Genomic DNA, 20,864 nt, shown 5'->3' on the forward strand with positions numbered 1-20,864 from the left:
CATATAAAATTTTATTTGTTAAGATTTTAAAAAGATTTTTCAAGCGTATTTGATTTGTCTTTGTCGAAAATGTATAAAAATATTTATAAATAAAATAAGTTTTTAAAATGTTGTCAATAAGAATAAAAACTTTCTTTAAATATGTCATTTGTCTCATTTTGTCATTTTCGTACATTTGGGGGTGTCACGGAAGGTTTAAGGCTTTTAAAACTTTGTGAGTTGATAAATTCGAGGAAAATAACAAGTGTGATCTTTAAAGCTTTATTCAATCTATCATAATCAATCAATTTTGTTGAGCTAGAAACTAAAACCTTTTGTTTATATGCTTTTTAGCTGGAAGGATTAAATAAACTATTCCCGAAAAAAGTAAATAATTTAAAGTGGATAAACTACACTTAAGTACATTCAAGTATTTTTCACTAGAAGAAAAATAAAACACTTAAAAATTGCTTTAAGACAATAGGTTTCAGAGAAGTTCTTTTAAGGTTAATTCCATCTATTTTCAATGATCTAAATCTACTTTTTTTCTGTTTGTTTAATTTTCTACGAACTATTAGTTGTTTAAGTTTTCGATTAATTAAATGAAAACAAAGATATTCTGCAATATACTAAGAAAAAAAGTAAGGTAAAAACTACCAAAATGTGGCAAAATTCTTTTTATTTCATGCTCTATGGGAATACCAAAAAGCTCTGCAATTTATACCGCAGAGCTTTGGTGATGATTTTGGCAAAAACAACAATAAAATATGGCTTTATAATATGTGATAAAGTGTAATAAATGTGGTAAAATATAATAACTTCATTGTGATATCTTAGAGCTTGGCATAAAAACCATTTAATCGGTTAAATTTAGTTTTCAGTTTTATATTTTTTACTAAATATGTGGTGTAAAAACTAAAATTTTGAAAACCCGAATTTTCTAAAAACCACTACCATATAAATGGAAAAATTATCAAAGGTATGGTCTAAATACTTTATATTTCTATTTTATTAACCAGGATTATGATTTTTTCAACAGAAATGTCATAACGGTAGTAAGGTCAGAATACCAGAATTAATGAACATGGTAATTTCATCGGAAATTTTTTCCTCCATGCAGGAAACAAAATGATAGGTTTTATGTAATTTTTAATATGTATTATATTTATTTAATTCATAAAATAATACTCATCATCATCATAGTTGGCCAGACAGCCCAATGTGAGCCAATGCCTTCCCCTGAAGATTTCTTCTGATTCACCCTTGATCTCCAATTCTTTTCATTAATTGCGAGAAATCAGACTCCACTGAGTCAGCCCATATCAAAATAATCCTAATAATTGCTATATCCATGGTTGAAATGCTGATAAATATCGATATTAAATTTTGAAAGTTATCCATTCTTAATTTTAAGAGCATCGAATATCTTTTTAAGAAAGTAAATTTTCTGTCGGGAATGTTGCTTTGAGAGTAGGGCTAATGTCGCTTTAAATAAAATAAAAATATCTTTCGAAATTTATTAAGAAAATTTTGGTTTAGAAGGTTATGAGAACTGAATTGTTTTAAAACCTTAATATAGTGTTGCAACATTAATATAGTTTTGAGTTGAATTAATCCTTACTAATTGGATTATTTGTCAATAAATCCTTCTTTAAACTTTAATATACGATAGTTTAGTTCAAACTGCTCAGAAACAATTTTCAATTTAATATCTTATTCTGACATCAGCAAAATTACATGATAGTACAATTTAAGGAAATAATATTAGTGTTCCACGTTGAACCAATTTTTCTGAGAGAAAACAATGAATAATGTTATTTTACACTTCAATTATTTTAAATTTTCGAAGTGATTTCAATTCAAGTCAGTTCAAGAATCATGACTGTTAAAATTGTAGAAAAAAGTAACATGCTGGCTGATCTATAGCCTGCTGTAATGCAACAACATAAATGAAATTTAAGATGCTAACGGGATCATTTTCATTGATAAACTAAAAAAGGAGGTTTTTTTCCAAACTCGAATTTGTAAGAAAGTTATTTATTTCACCATTTTTGCTTCAAGTGATGACTATTTCTCCATTTTTCTTTGAGGAAAAATGTATCAAACTCGAGTTCCTTATTTTATAAGCTCATTTAAGTAGTAACAAAATAAATAAGAATTCGAATCTTAATACTTCTTACCATTTATGTGAAAATTTATGAAAATGTAAAAACACTTCATTCAAGAGAGACAAAAACCAATAAAAACTGTCACAATGATATAAAGTTTTGATTGCGTATCGTTCACGAGAAAAATTAATCTTAACGCTTACTCAAACTTATAGAGTCTGAAAATCTATGTTCAATTTACTTCAAGTACAGTTGATTTTTTTTCAAATTCAAGTAGTCACGCTTGAAAGTATAATAATTATATACTTTAAGGAATAATGACAAAATATCGGCTTTTAAGAAAAATCAAAAATGCATAAAAAAGCAATCACTACCGTCGGTGAGTGGAGATATCTAAGGGTGGAACTTTCTACTCAGCAAAAAATTCTGCATCCAATTACAGAAAAAAATACCGGAACTCAGGGAGCCAGTACTTTTTACCGTAAAATCCATTTTTACCCAAACACGTTACGGAATAAAAGATATTTGATAATCCGTAATTTTTATAGTAAAAATTACCACAAAATCACGGAATTACTCTAATTAAATAAATATCACTGTAAAAATTGCGCTATAATATTTTACGATAAAAAAGATTTTGTGGATGTTGCATCCAAAGTGCCTGTACTTTACACCATAATTGGATCTGAAATTTTCTACTATGCACAGTTAATTATTTTCAAATCAAAGTAATCTCATATCTCGTTACGATTAACATGTTTACATGTTACGATTAACATGTTAGCATGTTACGATTTACATGTTTACAAAAACGAATAGGAAGCAATCTCTACGGTTGGTGAGTGGAGTGATCAAGAGGTGGAGCTTTCTACACTGCAAAAAATTTCGGTTCTGATTATCGAAAAAAATAACTGAACTCAGGGTGCCGGTACTTTTTACTTTAAAATCCCTTTTTAACCGGAATATGCTACGGAATAAAAGATATTTGATATACCGTAATTTTTATAGTAAAAATTACCGCAAACTGACGGAATCACTCTAATTAAATAAATATCACTGTAAAAATTACGGTATATTATTTCACGGAAAAAGGGTTTTGCGGATGTTGTATCCAAAGTGCTTGTACTTTATACCATAATTGGTTCTGAAATTTTCTATTATATACAGTTAATCATTTTCAAATCAATGTTGTTACGATTAACATGTTTTCAAAAATTAATACGAAGCAAACTCTACGGTCAATGAGGAGAGTGATCTAAAAGTGGAGCTTTCTACACTGCAAAAAATTCCGGTTCCGATTATCGAAAAAAATAACTGAACTCCGGGTGCCGGTACTTTTTACCGTAAAATCCATTTTTTGCCGGAATTGCTACGGAATAAAAGATATTTGATGTACAGTAATTTTCATAGTAATAATTACAGCAAAATCACGGAATTACTGTAATTAAATAAATATCACTGTAAAAATTGCGACAAAAAGGATTTAGCGGATGATTCACCCAAAATGCCGGTACTTTATACCATAATTGAAACAAGAAAATTTTGCAATGTTAGTTAATTATTTTCAAATCCAAGTAAGCTCACATCTCGTTACGATTAGCATGTTTACAAATTGTTCTCTCATAATCATTATATATTTTATGTATTATCGACTTTTAAGAAAAAACAAACGTAAATGAGAAGGTTGGTGAACTCTAGAATAAAAAACTCTGTATTCTCCTTCACACAAAATTAAACATATTGTTTTTTTCTAAATATAAGACATTATTATTCTATAGCCTATGCTATGTAAGAAATAAATAGTGCTGTTCTCGCGCCTTGAACCTCAAATCCATCTTTCCATTCATTGAATACTTACCCATATTGAAGTTCAAGTATGGAGTTGCATTCCACAATGTATCTTCCTTTTCTCATCTATATGATCCAATTTAACTTCTCCACCCCCTCGAGTACCTCAAATACCTTCTTTACTCGAAACTTGCCTCTCTCAAGGTATTATCGATATTCCTTTCTTCCTTATCCATTTAACTCCTTCCCGCTGATTCCATTAAAGATTCTGATTTTCATTTCCCAAAGCAATTCCTCTGGAAAACTGCTAATTTAGTTGAAGATCTTCAAGTTTCCATACTATGGCATTGTCTAAGCTTTACTACATGGTTTGATGGTAGCAAATAGATAATAGGCTTGCTTTCTGAGGGGGTTCTTAACACACCTAAAGGCGTGAAATACAGGTAATCTTGAGAGCTTGAAGTGGAAAAGAAAAAGGAAAAGGTTGCACTCCAGGGAAATTGCTTGAGTACCGATAATGAAATTAAGTCTTCAATGCCCCCAGATTTAATGAGGTTATTGAAGCAAAGATAAGAATATCGTGGTTAAGAGGCATGATCTTTATTGGATTTCACATTCGGAGAGTGGTTACACATAAATGAATCTTAAAAATTGATATTTTATGATAGAGATATGTAGGTGTCTATGTTTGAAGATATTTCTTCATAATTATGCAAAATGCGATATCTTCCGTAAGAAATATTGCGAAACTTTTGAATGATTACTGTAAAATAACTTTAATTTGTTCTTTTTTATTCAAAAATATTGCATAAGAACACTATTTTTTGTATAAATGAATTTATAAGTACGCTGAGGAAAAATATGTGTGGTCGAATTTAACAGAATATGTTAAATTTTACTGTGTTTCTGCCTCTATTTTGAGGTTATTTCTACATAATTATGCAAAATGATAAAATCTTTCACTTAAATATTCTGTAAGGAATATTGTTAGATTTTCGAATGATAATTGTAAAATAAATTGTAATTATTCCTATTTTATTCAAAAATACTACATAAAAAGAACTCTTTTTTTTGTATTTTTCTCTGAGAAAAAATTTAAGTTTAAAACTAGCAAAATATGTTAAAATTTATCGTGTTTCTGACTATATAAAAAAATTGTAATTTTCATCAAAGCGTTTTGGTAATGATTTTGTTAAAATTAGCAATAAAATATGGTTCTATAAAAGGTGATAAAATTTGGTAATTTTATTATGATTTCTTAGAACATGATCTAAAAAACATTTATTAAGTTACATTTACTTTTCAGCTTCGTATTGTTTACTAAATATGTAATAATATGAGCTATAGTTTTAAAATTTCGGTAAATCATTCCCATATCAACGAAAAAATTACCATATAAATTGTTTAAATATCGTATATTTTGGTTTTTATTACCAAATTTTTGTTTTCTAATCAGATATGTCATTACCATAGACTACCGTAATTTTAAAAGAATTCTTTTCATCGTGGTAGACACTTTAAGAACGGCTTTCTATTTTTTTATTTTGATGATTAATTATCAATGCTATAAATAAATAATTAATCAAGAATGTTTTACGTAATCAATTATAGGGGTTTTCTATAATCATTTAAGTTCTTTTGCAATCAATCTCTCTACATTAATTTGTAAGCATACAAACTGAATTTAATTGCTTTTTTAACATAATAACATTTAGATTTGTTATTTACTAGAACAACATATTTAGTATACTAAATTTTGAATTTTATTTAATACTAAATCTTGATTCAAATCCATTGATCTCATACTTATTTGTTAAAAAAATATGACACATGAATATTTTTATTATTAATCACTCTACAATAATGGTTTATAAAAATATAAAATTAGACATTGTTTTTTCTTACTATAATAACAAATATATATGTTATTTACTATGATAACATATATGAATGGCAAAAGAAAATTATTATTAATTTATAGTCAAATTTCATTAAACTCCTATTTTTTTGTAATTGACAGTAATTTTATTTCTAATATTGTATTTTGTTCATTGAATAGTTGGTAATGTAGAAGTATTCTATTATATTTAGCTCCAAAATTAAACACTGTAACATACTTCAAACTGAAATCAAGAATTTTTACTTTTATCAAAGTAATTTCTCTCTTTTTAATTATATTTAACAGCATTTGAAAGTCTCAGTTTTATCACTTAAAATACTTTTACATTTTTCTTAATATCTCTGTCTCTACTTTTCCAATACAAATTCAGAAAAATTTAACTTTTTGCCTTCAAATATTTTTACAATTCGCATTAGTTCACCAGAAGTGTAAACATTTAAAATTAAAATCAAAGAATTAAACCGATGTTTTAAATAGCATTGTTTTAAACAATGTCAAAAGAGAACTTTGTTCCGGCGAAAGTGTCTGCAAATTTGCTAAACTTCAAAATCTATTCTCTCTAAATGAAAGGATTGGTAGAATTCTTAATGGATGTGGATTAAGGGTATAGAATCGAAAAGAATGCGTAACTTTTAAAATAAATTGATTAATCTTCGTTTCGAGTAAAAGCTGTTTCATGTTCTATTTGTACTTAGTTTTATGTTGTTATGCATGACTGTTTACGTTCATTTTAACAGAGAAAGCGTCTAAACTCTACTGCAGTTTTAAAATTAATGTTGGTCTAGAGAAGAAGTATATTTAATTTTTTATTTGATATGAAATGTTTGGACGTTTTCGAGAGGAAACAAAGTTATGAAATTTAAAGTAAAAATATTTATTTCTCATGAAATATAATGGCCTAAGTTTAGTATTCTATTTTCCTCAGGATTTCTTAACATTTAACCCGTTTGAGGCAGGCGAAAAGAGAAAGAAGTACTTTTCAGATTCTCACGATTCCTAAGTATATATACGTATTTGATTGGATGAATTTTTCCGTTTAACCTAATTTCCTTTAATAGAGCAGCGATAGCTCAGGTGATAGAGCGTTCGCCTTCCGATGAGGTGAGCAGGGGTTCGATCCCGGCGATGGCAGGTCGATAGGAATTCCGCATCAAACTTGCACTGAGCACAGTGCTAACGTGAAATATCCTCAGTGGTCGACGGATCATGGGTTAGAGTCTCCTTGAAATCAGGCTAACCGTGTAATTTTCTCGTGTTTCTCCCAATACTTAATCCAGGAGTTCTATTGTCTTAAGCATTGGGTTCAAAATTACAGAACATTAGTAGTCGTAAACCCAAAAATTGGTTCGGCTGCTCAACGACGGTTATAAAAAAATCATTTAATAGAGCCGCGATGGCTCAGGGGATAGAGCGTTTACCTTCCAATGAGGTGAACCGGGTTCGAATCCCAGTGATGGCTGGTCGATAGGAATTCCGCATCCAGCATGCACCGACCACAGTGCTGACGTGAAATATCCTCAGTGGTCGACGGATCATGGGTTAGAGTGCCCTTGCGGTCAAGCTAACCGTGAGAGGTTCTCGATGTCTTTCTCTCCGTGTAACGCAAATGCGGGTTGGTTCTATCAAAAAGTCCTCCGCGAAGACAAATTTCTCCCAATACTTGATCCAGGAGTTCCCTTGTCTTCTAGATTGGGTTCAAAATTACAAGACTACGGAGCTGAACATTAGTAGTCGTAAACCTAAATTTGGGTCGGCTGCTCAACAACGGTTATAAAATAAAATAAAATTTTATTTAATAATGTATATAAAATCATTACTGCAACTAAATACGCTAAAATGTATTGTTAATTTTCATTGATAGTACTTGGATATAGTGAAGTAAAATTTTTGCGCATTTAAGAAACAATAATAATGAACTTGAAAGAAAATATTAAATTTAAGAGAAAAGTTTAATTAAAATGTTTAAAATTGAAATAAAACGTTCCAAGCTGAAATCACGCTCGAATGATAATGGACTGCTGGAATCGAAAATGCTTGTCTATCATGTCTGGCAATATTGACAGTAAAGAGAGAACCGTGTGATTACGTATATATAACCATGGTCTTGAACTTGTTAAAACCTTCCAAATAATAATAAGGAGCAAGTTTAATAGTAAACAAGTATTTGTTTAAAAGACCATTCAAATGCTGCTATTGATGTCTTAAAGGACAGTATAAGATATTACTTGAAAAATATAAAAGCATACTCCAAGGAACAGTACTTGTAAAATTATATTCCTCCAATTAAAAATTTTCATTAATCATTCATTTAATAAAACCCCAAAAAATACAAAATAGTACAGTGCTTAAAAAATTGAACTTAAAAAATTTAAATTTAATGCGTTATCAACCTAAAAGTGTATTTTTGAAAAATAACAAATCAGGATAATTAGGCTACCTTAAGACTACAATAATAACTGGTAAATAATTAAAAATTATAACCAATAGCACAAAATTAATTTTAATAAACTAATTAAACTTATTTTCTTAGCATTGCATAATGAAAATTTATTGAGAAATATAAAAACATATTTAAACTTAATAACACCAATTAATAAATTATTAGTACGTAAGGAAATATCAATAAATATATTAGTACATTAATTATATTTATTACGTAACACTTTATAACTTTTGTTATCATTTTCTACTACATGCTATTATTTTCGTATTAATTTCTCAAGTTAAATTTTAATCAGTGAAAACCCGAAGATTTCTATATATTTGTAAAAAAAATAATTTTAAACTTTTACTCTCTTGTTTCAATTTATAAAAGTTAAAGGAAGGAAAAAAAATAATTGATTATATTTCTGCAAACTTTTATTTTTTTACCAAGTATCTTTCATGTTTTCATAAAAAAAAGTCATTTTCATACAAATAATTACGAAAAAAAATCACGTTTCATTTTATATAATCAATCTTGTATAAAAACTAAATTAATTTTTGGCATACATTTATTTTTGTAATTGTATTGCTTCAGGCAATTTTAACGAAATGTATCAGAAAGCTTTTTAACAACTATGCTTATTTTAAAATTGATACTTAATTACTGTTTCACCTTGAAGTTTAATATGAAATCACAAATGCCTTATATAAATTTCTGAAGCCTCAAAAATAGGCTTTTGAGGCTTTTGTAAATATTTGTTCGGGTTTTTTTAATACTAATTCTTAATTAATTTTCCTTAAAGTTTCAGCTTTAAGGGAAATAAATATTCTTAGGAAAAATATTTTATGAATTTAATATTTTCAATGATATTAGTTGATGCAATGATAAATTCTGTTTTATCTAAAACTGCTTTCGAAATATTAGCAAAAAATTTACTTTTTGTTACTTCAGTTTTGCTGAATAGTGCACAGATGCCAAATTGATGAACAATTTAAGGACATTTTTGATAAATTATTTCCTAACTGGTCAAATTAATTTCCGCATTTGAATGCAATATAACTAGAATTTCAACTCATTGAAGACCACTTAAATTTCTATTGATCAGAAAGTACACGAGCTTGATTTACAGACTTTATGTCCAATTAAAGAAAAAAAGCAATATTAGCCATTTAATAATTTCTAAGGGGTACACAAAATGTTGCAAAAACGCTACAGTAGTCCAATCAGATTAGAACTTATTTTCATGATTATTAATCAATTGAATATAATGTTGTCATTTGATTAAACTATGGAATCAATTTACATCTGAAATATAATCAATTTGCACAAAAAGGCATTATAATTTAATGCCTTATTGTGACTACAGCACATTTGAATGGGTTCGTAAATAAACGAAATTGGCTCATTTGGAGGACTAAGAAACCTCATTTTTCCAATAAGAATCAAATTTGGGGGACTAAGAATCCTCATTCTCCACTAAGAATCAAATTTGGGGGACCAAATATCTCCACCCGTAACGGCTGACTATGTAGTGTGCAATGTTTAGACATTAATAAGTCGTGCGATATTCGTTGAAAGCACGGTGACTACTTAACAATACGTGAAAGTTTCGGTAAATTATTTTATCCGCATTATCCAAAATGGGCCTGATTTCGATAAAATGTGGTCCGTGCAAGACGAAGCTCGACTCCATCACATAAAAGGAGTATTTGATGTCCTGGATGAGCACTTTAGGGACCGCATTCTGGCTCTGGGTTACCCAGAAGCCACTAAATGAGACTCATTTGGACGCCATATTCTCCGGATCTGAACACATTTGACTAATTGTGGGGCTATATTAGAAACGATGTTTCCGGAAATTACCCCAAAACCATTTCTGAGCTGAAAACTGCCATTCAGGAAGTGATCGACAGCATCGATGTTTCGACACTTCAGAGGAATATGCAGAATTTTTGATAGCCTCAGCCATATCATAGCTAATGATGGCAGGTATATCGAGCATGTCATAATCTATATCGTTACTTGAATAATTTTTTTTAATTTTTCTAACATAAACAATTCCAAGAAAAATTAATTTTTGCAAATTGTTACAAATCTTCTGTCTGCAGCATGCCTGTATAAAATTATTTTAAAACATGCATGTTAAAGACTAAAAAGATCTTTCTAGATTAAATAAATCCTTACTATTGGTAAACTTAAATCAACATTAGTTCTTGAGTGTTTTACATATGCTAGTGATTAGCTTTCATAAGTCTAAGGTAAAGGAGCTTATGAAGCTAAAACATTTAGTAGTAAAAGTAAAAATGTAAAAGTGTATATATTTTTTTTTATTTCTTTTTTATTATAAAAGCATTTAATGTGGACTAAAAAGTTTAAGTTACTTAATTTAATTAATGACGTTCTGTTGTATATAAGCATACAATAGTTATATAGTTTACAAAATATTGATGCACAGGTTTATCAACAGATTAACCGAATGATATACAAGTTGTTTCAATGATACAATAGAGGTAATGCCAGAAATATTCACATTGATAGTTTCGTGGAAAAACATTAAGGGCCTCTGTTAACCAGTTTTGGAAATAAGGAATTTCAAAACAAAATAAAATTTCGAAATATAATTGTTATCAATGCAAAATTAAAGCATACAACTCATGGCATGAGAGTTAGAAATCAAACTCACAACTGCATTGCTATAATCAATTTTCGAGATTTTCCCTGCAAAATTTCTGAATTAAATTAGATGATGATATTCACTTTTGAAGAAGACGACGTAATATTCAATCTTTTATTTAAAAGTGATCAAAATATTCTAAACAATTTATAAGCTGTAAAAAATCTCTTGTTTATTAGCTCTTTTAGACTTTAGTAGTAAATTTTAGTAGTGTCATGAAACAACAAAGATAATTATTGGGAAAATCAAAGGATATTTCACTGAGAAGACTCAAAGAACAAACACAAAGGATATTTCTCTGTAAATATTCTGGATCGAATTACTATATATAGCACCAGCAATTTGGGTGCATCATCCGCAAAATCTTTTTTTACAGTGAAATATTATATCGTAATTTTACAGTGAGATTTATTTAATAAGAGCGATTCTGTAATTTTATGATACTTAATGTAAAAATTACGGCGCATCAGATTTTTTTGCTCCGTAATATGTTCCGGAGAAAATGGATTTTACTTCAAAAGGACTGATATCCTGAATGCCGGTACTTTTTACCATAATTTGATCCGTAATTTTTTGGAATGTTTTTGAGGTAGTGAAACACCAGGAATGTTCTGTTACTGTGCTAGGGAAAAGTAATAGTAACCATTCTTGGCATCCTGTCCAGTAGTGCTAAATTTTTAGCAACAATAAGATGAGTTGCACATAAACGTGAAGTTATTCTTACGACATAGTTTAAAGTAATAATAGTTAGTTTAGAATGATGCATACACACGCTAATTCTTGAAATATATTAATTTGTCAATCAAACACACACAGTACCGAGAGAATATTAAGAAGTCGAACTAGGCTTAAGGCAGCTAGAAATTAAATATCACATAAATATCCAACACAATTGACAGACATTTAAAAATTAAAATGCAAGTGTCCTACAATTAAAGCTTAAAAAGCGTAACTTAACATTGACAAGCCTCCACATGAGGCATCCGAAAAATTTTCTGGAGAACGAAGAGCAAGAACATACTTGCACAACTGAAAATGGTAAGGACACACAGAAGAGATGACTTGGTGATGATGAACTGTAATTTCTGTGGTAAAGCAAATAGAAAAACTCGCGTCATCTCGTACTTGTTCAAACAATCTACTGACGATATCCTAAGTAAGCCAAGATTGGCGTTTCCGGTAGCGAGAAAAAATTCACGAATAGTGTGAATTCGCGTGAACTTACTATAAATATTCACCATTAGTGGTATTTAGATTTAACTACACTGTAAAAAGCTTGGTGTATCTCAATGTCAATGGTGGCAACTACTTTATAAAAAGGTGGTGTAGCGAAACACCATACGTAACTTATGAATTTGTTGATTCACTACATTGTTCTTTTACACTTCTTGGTGTAAAGTTGCCACCACCATTGACGCTATTCAGTAACACTAAAACTTATAATTACAGTAAAATAAGATGTACATAAGAATAAGTAAAATTATTTTTACAGTATATAAAGTAAGAATTACTAATTTTGAATGACTATTTGCATTAATTTCTAAAAATAAAATTAGTTTGCAAACCAAAAGAAGATCATAGCACAGGGAAAATAGTAGGACGAAATCGAATGAATTCGGAATTCGCTTAACAGAAAGGAAACGGATAAATATTATACATTATTAAATCCAATAACACAATTCTTAGAAATATAATTGTTTAATTTAGTTGATTAGCATCTGCGTGATGAATATCAGAGTGGAGGAGCAACAAACTCTGAACAGCTCATTCTGGATTGCAAACAAGCTTCTGCCGCACCAACATTGGTGTTTTCGTAAGTTAAAATAGTAAGTGTGAGAGTTAGGTCTAAGTTTACTCAATTTTAAATGCTTAGATTTAAATTGCACATTTTCAATCGTATATGAACGCTTGATTTCGTGTTAACCTGAATAAAGTGTTTCTTCAAACACATTTTTTGAATTGTGCAACATCATATTCGGAAAGATGCTACACAGTTTTTACAGTCCACAACCTTTAAAATGTATATTTTTGATTTTGCATTCATTTAAAACAAAGTATTCCTTAAATAATTTAAAATATATTATTTGCTCAGCACCAAATAGCATACCATAGCATACGTAATCTCCGTATCCATTACCATTACTTCTTTATCACGTACGTTCAAGCCATTTTAATGAAACACTTCACTTTCTTTATACCGATTAAGTTTCTCCTTTCTTTCTCTACTTCAAACAGCTTTTCCCAAGAGTGTTACATTATTCTTTGTTGTATTTCTTCGCGCATTAATTTCGCCATGTATTTCCTCGGAATTCATAAAGGAATTCTCAGTTCCTTTCGGCTATCTTTCTCAAGAGAAATATTAGATTGACGAAAAGCTCCCTATGGAAATGTCAGTTCAAGTTCAAGTGATGTTTTATTTTTAAAGTTTAAAAATGTTCCAATGCATGAAATAAGTATTTTTTTAGATATAAAAGAAAGGTAAAACGCATATTGATGCATCCATTTCTTAACCGGTGCAACATAGTACAATAATATGGCATTCCTTTATTTTTCGGAGATTGAAGTTTTTTTTTTTCTCAAAAAAACAGGCCAAAAATATATAATACGATTGTTTAACTATTTCTTAGTAATAGAGAGCTTTTGTGTTTCTCGATAAGCAAATATTAAGCAAAGTAAATATAATAGTACATATACTATATGTACTATTATATTTACTTTACTGAACTGCAATATAGGTATACTATATGTCATATAGTATACCTATATTGCAGTTCAGTTAAGATTTATGATCGCATTTTCAATGAAATTAAAAAGATATACGAAGTTAAGCACTTTTATTTGCAAATTTAACTTGTCCTCTCTTAAAAAATGCTTCAGAGGTAGCTTTACGTGTTCCGGTACATTCCAAAAAGAAAGTTCCTTTTTAGTACCATTATAAATTTTTTTCTGTATATTCTTCCAACTCTCCGAATCTTTGTAAGAATCAAAAGCTAGCATTTCTCTGAGGATGATTATTTTATCGGTTATGCACCAACTTAGGCGCTATGCTAAAATACTACACCAAAATCAATGTTCCTACGCAATTTGTGTGAAGCAATACGCTATTTCTGAACATGCGCAGTACTGCTAAAGAGTGGAAAATAAGGTTAACATTATCGTTAACTTAGTATAAAAACCTTCAAAGAAATATGACTATAAAATACTGTTAAAGTACCTTACAACTTAGCTGATTGAAAAATTGACAAAAACTTTCATTTTATGTGCAAAAGATGTTTTTTTACGGAGCAAAGCAAGAAACATACATTTACTAGTTAGGATGAAAATATCGAGATAACCATGAAAAATAAATAATAATTTTTCAAAGTATCAAAAGTTCATTTAAAAAAAGGTAAGGTGGTCGGAGAAAGATGGAATGGTCAATTAAAAACTATGCATTTTCTTTAATATTGTAACTAAAATAATTTTTCTTATAAAGTATGATTAGAATAAGAACAAACAACATAAATTCCAGATTCATCAGTTAATTTTATATAAAAAGAAATTGTTTAGATTATGTAAAAAATTGACATTTGCCGGTCTAAATAAAGAAAAATACTATTTTGCAGAAATATTTTATTCACCATTCGTCATCAGCGCAAGCTAAGCTTTAATATTTGCTGGAGAAATAGTTAAATAATGAAATTTGATGTACATGTGCATACATTCATCCGCACAAGTGATTGCGTTAACATGGTCATTCAGCGGAAGTTGTTGACATTCAATAATTTCGATCTTCTGCAGTAACATTTATACAATGAATTTGTTCTATGCACTAACATTTGTACATTAATTTGTACAATTAAAGCGGAAGGAAATGCGTGGAAATGCTACTACTTTTTTTAGCGTAAAAACTTTTAAAGTCGGCATATTTCAAGCTTGCGAAAACAGGCACTCATTTTTAAGACTCAAGAGACGAACTTGAAGAAAACGAAGCATTGATAAAATAGAAAACGCAAAGTTACCAAAATAGAAATGGAAAATAAAATGAATTAGAAAGGAAAAAATTGAATAACCATGGTTACCGGGAGAAGTAGATAAGGGCAGAATGCATTTCCAAACATTATGCAGGCAGTCGACCAAGCATTTCTAAGATCTACAAGAGAAAGAGAGAACTAGTGTCGCTGACTAGAAAATCGGAGATCGCGTGGAAATAACAAGATTCCAGAGCATCAATCTGCGCTGATGTGACAAGGACGGAAAGAAATTTTCGAGTTTATAAGTAACATTTACATCCAATGAGTCTTGAGAATGGGAACCTGTTTTTAGAGCGCTTCCTTCATCTTAATATTTTTATGAGCTGACCAAGGTTCATCATTTTCATTTTTTACTCATTTTTAAGTACATTTACACTGATATGTATGATATTATCTTAATTAACTGATAGTTTATAAAATGTATTCAGAATTAAGAGTGAAGGAAATTTCGACAGAGGTATACATAATTGAAAAGTACTTGACATTCTAAAATTCTTTGATGTAAAGAATTTGCTCTATACTCCCTTTGTTCTATAAATAAAACCTAAAAAGCACTTTGCATGAAAATAAAAATAAAAAATAGTACTTCTTTTTATTGGACTCAAAAACACTCTTAAGTTTATTTACTTACTAAATGAATATTACCCTCACAAATTTCAGTATGGAACTTCGATTCAGTATGAGTAGACGATTCAAACTTTTCAAGCGATGCAGTGCACATAGACAATGAAACATGACTTGGAAATGCAGAATTTTGAGATTAAGATATAATAGTGAAAGTCAAATAAAAGTTTTGAGAACTGAAATAATGATTTCGCCAAAATATGCATAGACATGCACTGAGGAAGAAATATGCTTATAACAGCTAGAATATGGAAAAATTTACCGCTCTAGAGCAGCGATTCTTAACCTATGGGTCACGACCCAAAATTGGGTCGCGAAGAATATTTCTTGGGTCGTGCTGAGTCGAACCAAAAAAGTTAGTAATACACCAAATAATAAGTAATACCAACACCTTCTAGAAGAAGTCATTGTGGCTTACTCAGCCTAGGCTTAATGAGGTACCTGGGTAACTCTATACCCTTAATCCTCGTTCATAATAATTAAAAAAGACACATGACTCAAAATTAGTTTAGCATATCAAGGTGCAAAATTAATATAAGAATAAAAGATACTTAGTATAAAAGATGCTTGGTAGAGTGATCAAGCTGCAGTGCGTATTGTAAAATTGTAATCACCCTAATAATGGCAAAACGTGAATACAAGGAAGCATTTTTAGAATTAGGTTTTACTTGCATTTTGATCGAGGAGTGAACAAGCCGCAATGCGTGTTGTGCAGTGAAATATTAAGTAATGAATCGATGAAACCGAACAAACTTAAAAGACATTTTGATGCAAAACATAAAAATTTTGCCTTTGAGGGAAAAGATTGTACTTTTTTCGAAAGAAAAGAAGCCCATTTAAAAAGACAGCGTTTGGATGCACCAAGTAGTAATGGTTTAATAAATTCTGCCAAACAAGCTACACTTGGTTCTTTTCATGTGGCTTGGCATATTGCAAGACAAAAGAAACCCCATAATATTGCTGAAAAACTTATAAAACATGCTGCCATTGACATGGCACGTATCAAATGCGGAGATGAAAGTTCAAAGAAATTACAAAAGATACCATTATCAAATGATACAATTCGTTTACGAATTAATGATATGTCATTTGATATTAAGAATCAACTTATTTCTGCTATAAAAATTGCTGGTTTATTTAGTATTCAACTGGATGAAACGACAGATGTAAGTAAAGATGCTCAACTCATGGTTTATGTGCGGTATCCAGGTTTAACAGATATACAGGAGGACATTTTATTTTGCAAACCAATGTCAACAACAACTAGAGGTGAAGATATTTTCTTATGGTCGATTCGTTTTTTAAAGAAGAAGGATTAAATTGGAATCAGTGTTTCAGTATTTGCACCGACGGTGCAGCTGCCATGACAACATCTCAAAAGGGATTTTCGACAAGAGCAAAACAAATGAATCCACAAATTATATCGATTCATTGTTTGTTACATAGACAAGATCTTGCTTCAAAAACATTATCACCCGATATATGCTCTTAACTGTAGAATTTTCCGCGAACTGTGTTTCGAATCTGGTGCTGAATACGAACATTTATTATATTATTCTGAAGTTAGATGGCTGTCCCGGGGCAAGTTGTTCAAAGAGTATTATCATTACGGACAGAAGTCGAATTATTTTTGAGAGAAAAGAAACACCCATTACCATCTAAATTCTCCGAGTTGAAGTGGATTACTCAAGTTGCTTATTTGTCAGATATTTTATTTGAAATAAATAATCTAAATACGTCCATGCAAGGACGTAATCATACTATTATTGAATTAACTGAAAAAATTACATGTTTTAAAAATAAACTCAAATTATGGAGAAATAAGGTTGAAGTAAAGAAACTTGCTTCATTCCCGACTCTTAATTTACTTGTTGAAGACAATAATATTGATATCACAGATTTTGAAATACAGAAAATTATTATTAATCATTTAGAAAAACTAATAGCAGACTTTGATCGATATTTCCCTGCAGACGATGTTTTCAAATATAATTGGGTTCGAATGCCGTTTAATTTTGATGTAAGTGATTTGCATGAGGTATTTTTTAATATTAATCAATTTCAAGAACAATTAATAGAAATACAAAGTGACCAAGCACTTCGATACAATTTCTACAAAAACACTGAATCTTTATGTGCTTTCTGGTTAAAGTTAAAAACCGAAAAGCCAATAATCGTTAAAGAAGCCCTAAAAGTATTATTGTCCTTTTCAACAACATATATGTGTGAGGCTGGTTTTTCGGCTCTGTGTGTAATCACAAACAATTACCGGAACAAGTTCAATCCTGAAATAGATATAAGGTGCTCCTTGACAAGCATTCAACCGAGGTTTCAAGATCTTTCAAAATGTATTCAAGCACAAGGTTCTCATTAAAACTGTATGACTTGCATTTAAAATTTAAAAGACTTAACATATGTATTCATATTTCTTTTTTTTTTTAGGAATAAGTTAAAATGTCAATTATTTTCAAAGAGTTATAAATATATTTTAATTTGGTCAATAAAAATTAATAAAAGCACTTGATTATTAATTAAATTTTCCTTGGATCGAAAAGTACTTTTGCTTATCTTTATTATTAAAAAAATAAATAAAAAATTTATAAGTTAAAAAAATCATCATCGCAGGATTGAAGATTTTTTAAAAATACGATCTAAAATAAAGCAATGAAAAAATTTTGACTTTTTTTTGGGTCGCGACATGAACATATTTCTCAAATTTGGGTCGCGGCTTAAAAAGGTTAAGAACCACTGCTCTAGAGGAACACCGGTCATAAGGAAACTCTGTTTCTATGAAAAACTGGTTCTAGGGGAACACTCAAAAATGCCATGGTAATGATTTTGGTATAATTAACAATATTTTATAATTTTATAGAATGTGGTAAAGTTCGGTAAATTCGGAGCAGTTTTTAGAATCTACATTCAAATGAAACGGAAAGATGGAGTTGAAATTGATACATATTTATAAATAAAAATTAAGTAGATTTTTATCCAGATTCTGGAAACCTTAAATGCTAAATTTAATCTCTAGATTTTCACTGCGTTTCGTTCTAAGTTTATATTTTTGAACTTTTATTTTTAAAACAAACGCTAAACATTTATTTTTAAACAATAAAATTTACATTTTCATTCCAACCATTAAATTTTTTGCCTCATACCAAGAAATTTGGACTAGAACTCTTCACTACGTAGGAAGCATACTGTTTTATTTTATTTTATAACCATCGTTGAACAGCCGACTCAATTTTTGGGTTTACGACTGCTAATGTTCAACTCCGTAGCCTTGTAATTTTGAACCCAATCCAGAAGACAAGGAAACTCCTGGATCAAGTATTGAGAGAAATGTTTGCCTTCGTGGAGGACTTTTTGATGGAACTAACCCGCATTTGAGTTATATGGAGAGGAAGACCCCGAGAACCTCCCACGGTTAGCCTGACGGCAAGGGGACTCTAACCCATGATCCGTCTACCACTGAGGATATTTCGCGTCAGCACTGTGGTCGGTGCAAGCCGGAAGCTGAATTCGCATCGACCAGCCATCACCGGGATCGAACTCCGGTTCACCTCATTGAAAGGCGAAAGCTCTATCCCGTGAGCCATCACGTGTGTTTATTGTATGTATGTTTGTACTATGTTTTGTTTGTTGTCTTTCATTCACACATAATAGTTCTACTTCATGCCATTTAAGGTCTACCTCTCTTTCGTTTACCTAGGGATGTACAGTCCGCAAAAAAAAAAACGAATCACCCTGAATAACTTTCGTTCTAATGATCGGATTTTCACGAACTAAGTGTCAATCTTAATGGTTCCTGGGGGTGACCTCAAATATGTTAATTAATTAGTGCTAACTATTAATTAAGTTACGAAATCAGACACAAAAACGTACTTTCTCTGAATAAACATATAATTTTTTTTACATATTTGGAATCTAGACCCTTGAATTAGGGGGGGGGTAGACAAAATTTTAAAAAAATTGGGTGGTAAATTGGGCCGCAATAAAGGTTTATATATTTGGCGATAGTCCAGAAAACCGCCAAAAAAAGTCGCCTGCGCAAATAAATATTTTAAGATAACCCATTGACTAATTCAAAAGAGGAGTGCTTAATTTTACTAGGTTGCTACGCAACCAAACTCTAATAGTAAAAAAATTGAAATAATGTTCAGTGATTGCTCGGAGGGGCTTAATTTATTGTTAATAGAAAATATCTCGAAGTTTCCAGGCCATAAACAATTTTTTTAGGGGATTTCTGTCCAAAAAGCAAAAAAAATATTATTTTAATCTCCTTTGAAAAGTAAATTTGAATCGATTTATAAATTATTTATGATAGTTTTTAGAATTTAAATACATGAACTTTTTATCTGATATTATTTAGATTACACTGTTTTTACTATATTTATTCGAGGATTTTATACTAAAATAAAATGAGCATAACTTATTATAGCTATATACAAAATTTTAGGGATAATCATTTTTACAGTTTTAATCGAGTCTTCTAGGCAAGAAAGTTTGAGGAAAAAAAAAGTGCTTGAAAAATAAAATATAGATTGTATAATAATTCTAATGCACATTCACAAGGCTTTCTATAATATACGATATTTCTTTTTTCTATAACTCAAGGAATTGCTGAATGTTTAGTGGCATTTTAAAAAGATTGAAATATGTTATGTTTAAGAATAAGATATTGAAATAATATGTTGCAAATTGTAGGATTCATTGCTTAAAAAATAGCTTCATTCTACTAGATATTTAGGTTACATCGTTTCCTTTGGATAAATATGATTAGCAAATAGCATCCTCATGTTTCGATACATTCTGAAACTTATACGTTCGCAAATTCGCCATAAAATGTCGCACAGCATATTCTTCAATTACGATAAGCTACATTTACCACCTAATACTGCTACTATGGTTATTTTTGCTTTCTTATATATATCTGATGATCTCTTTTTAAACAGAGCTCGTAAGATCCTTAAGATACTGAAATGGGGGCACAAAAACTTAAGAGATAAAATATTTAATTTCATTAACTCAAAATATCTGGTGTCAAAATGTTAATTTTTAAGTTAAATATAACTTTTACAATATTGATGTTCTTACATTTTTAAAGACCATATGAATCCTGATAAAATATTAAAATGAATATGTTTACTTTAACTAGTGTAAAATCCTTATCAAAATAATGATCAAGACCCAAATGTAAAACAGTATAATTGACGATAAAAACTCAACTGGCTTCAAAACATATGAAGAGGGAAGTAAAAGTCGACATGTTTCGAGTTTTCAAATATAATCGCCCATTCTCAAGACTTGTCAGGCTTGGATAACTTGTGACTTTTATTATTGGACACTCAAAACA

The 20,864-nt window shown here is 29.9% G+C and overlaps 2 protein-coding genes across 2 annotated transcripts; both read left to right on the forward strand.

Annotated features, from left to right (window-relative positions):
• Positions 1–16,248: 16,248 nt before the first annotated feature.
• On the forward strand, positions 16,249–16,830 carry LOC139426443 (zinc finger BED domain-containing protein 5-like). Its single transcript, XM_071185341.2, has one exon. It carries the CDS (start codon positions 16,249–16,251, stop codon positions 16,828–16,830), a length of 582 nt encoding a protein of 193 aa, XP_071041442.2.
• Positions 16,831–17,078: 248 nt separating this feature from the next.
• Positions 17,079–17,885, forward strand: LOC147804068 (SCAN domain-containing protein 3-like). The gene has a single exon (XM_087151405.1). The coding sequence runs from the start codon at positions 17,079–17,081 to the stop codon at positions 17,883–17,885; it is 807 nt and encodes a 268-aa protein (XP_087007531.1).
• The last annotated feature ends 2,979 nt before the right edge of the window (positions 17,886–20,864 follow it).

Source organism: Parasteatoda tepidariorum, chromosome 9 (genome assembly GCF_982258835.1).
Source record: "Parasteatoda tepidariorum strain Cologne lab strain chromosome 9, Ptep-v5.0, whole genome shotgun sequence".
Lineage (NCBI taxonomy): Eukaryota > Metazoa > Arthropoda > Arachnida > Araneae > Theridiidae > Parasteatoda > Parasteatoda tepidariorum.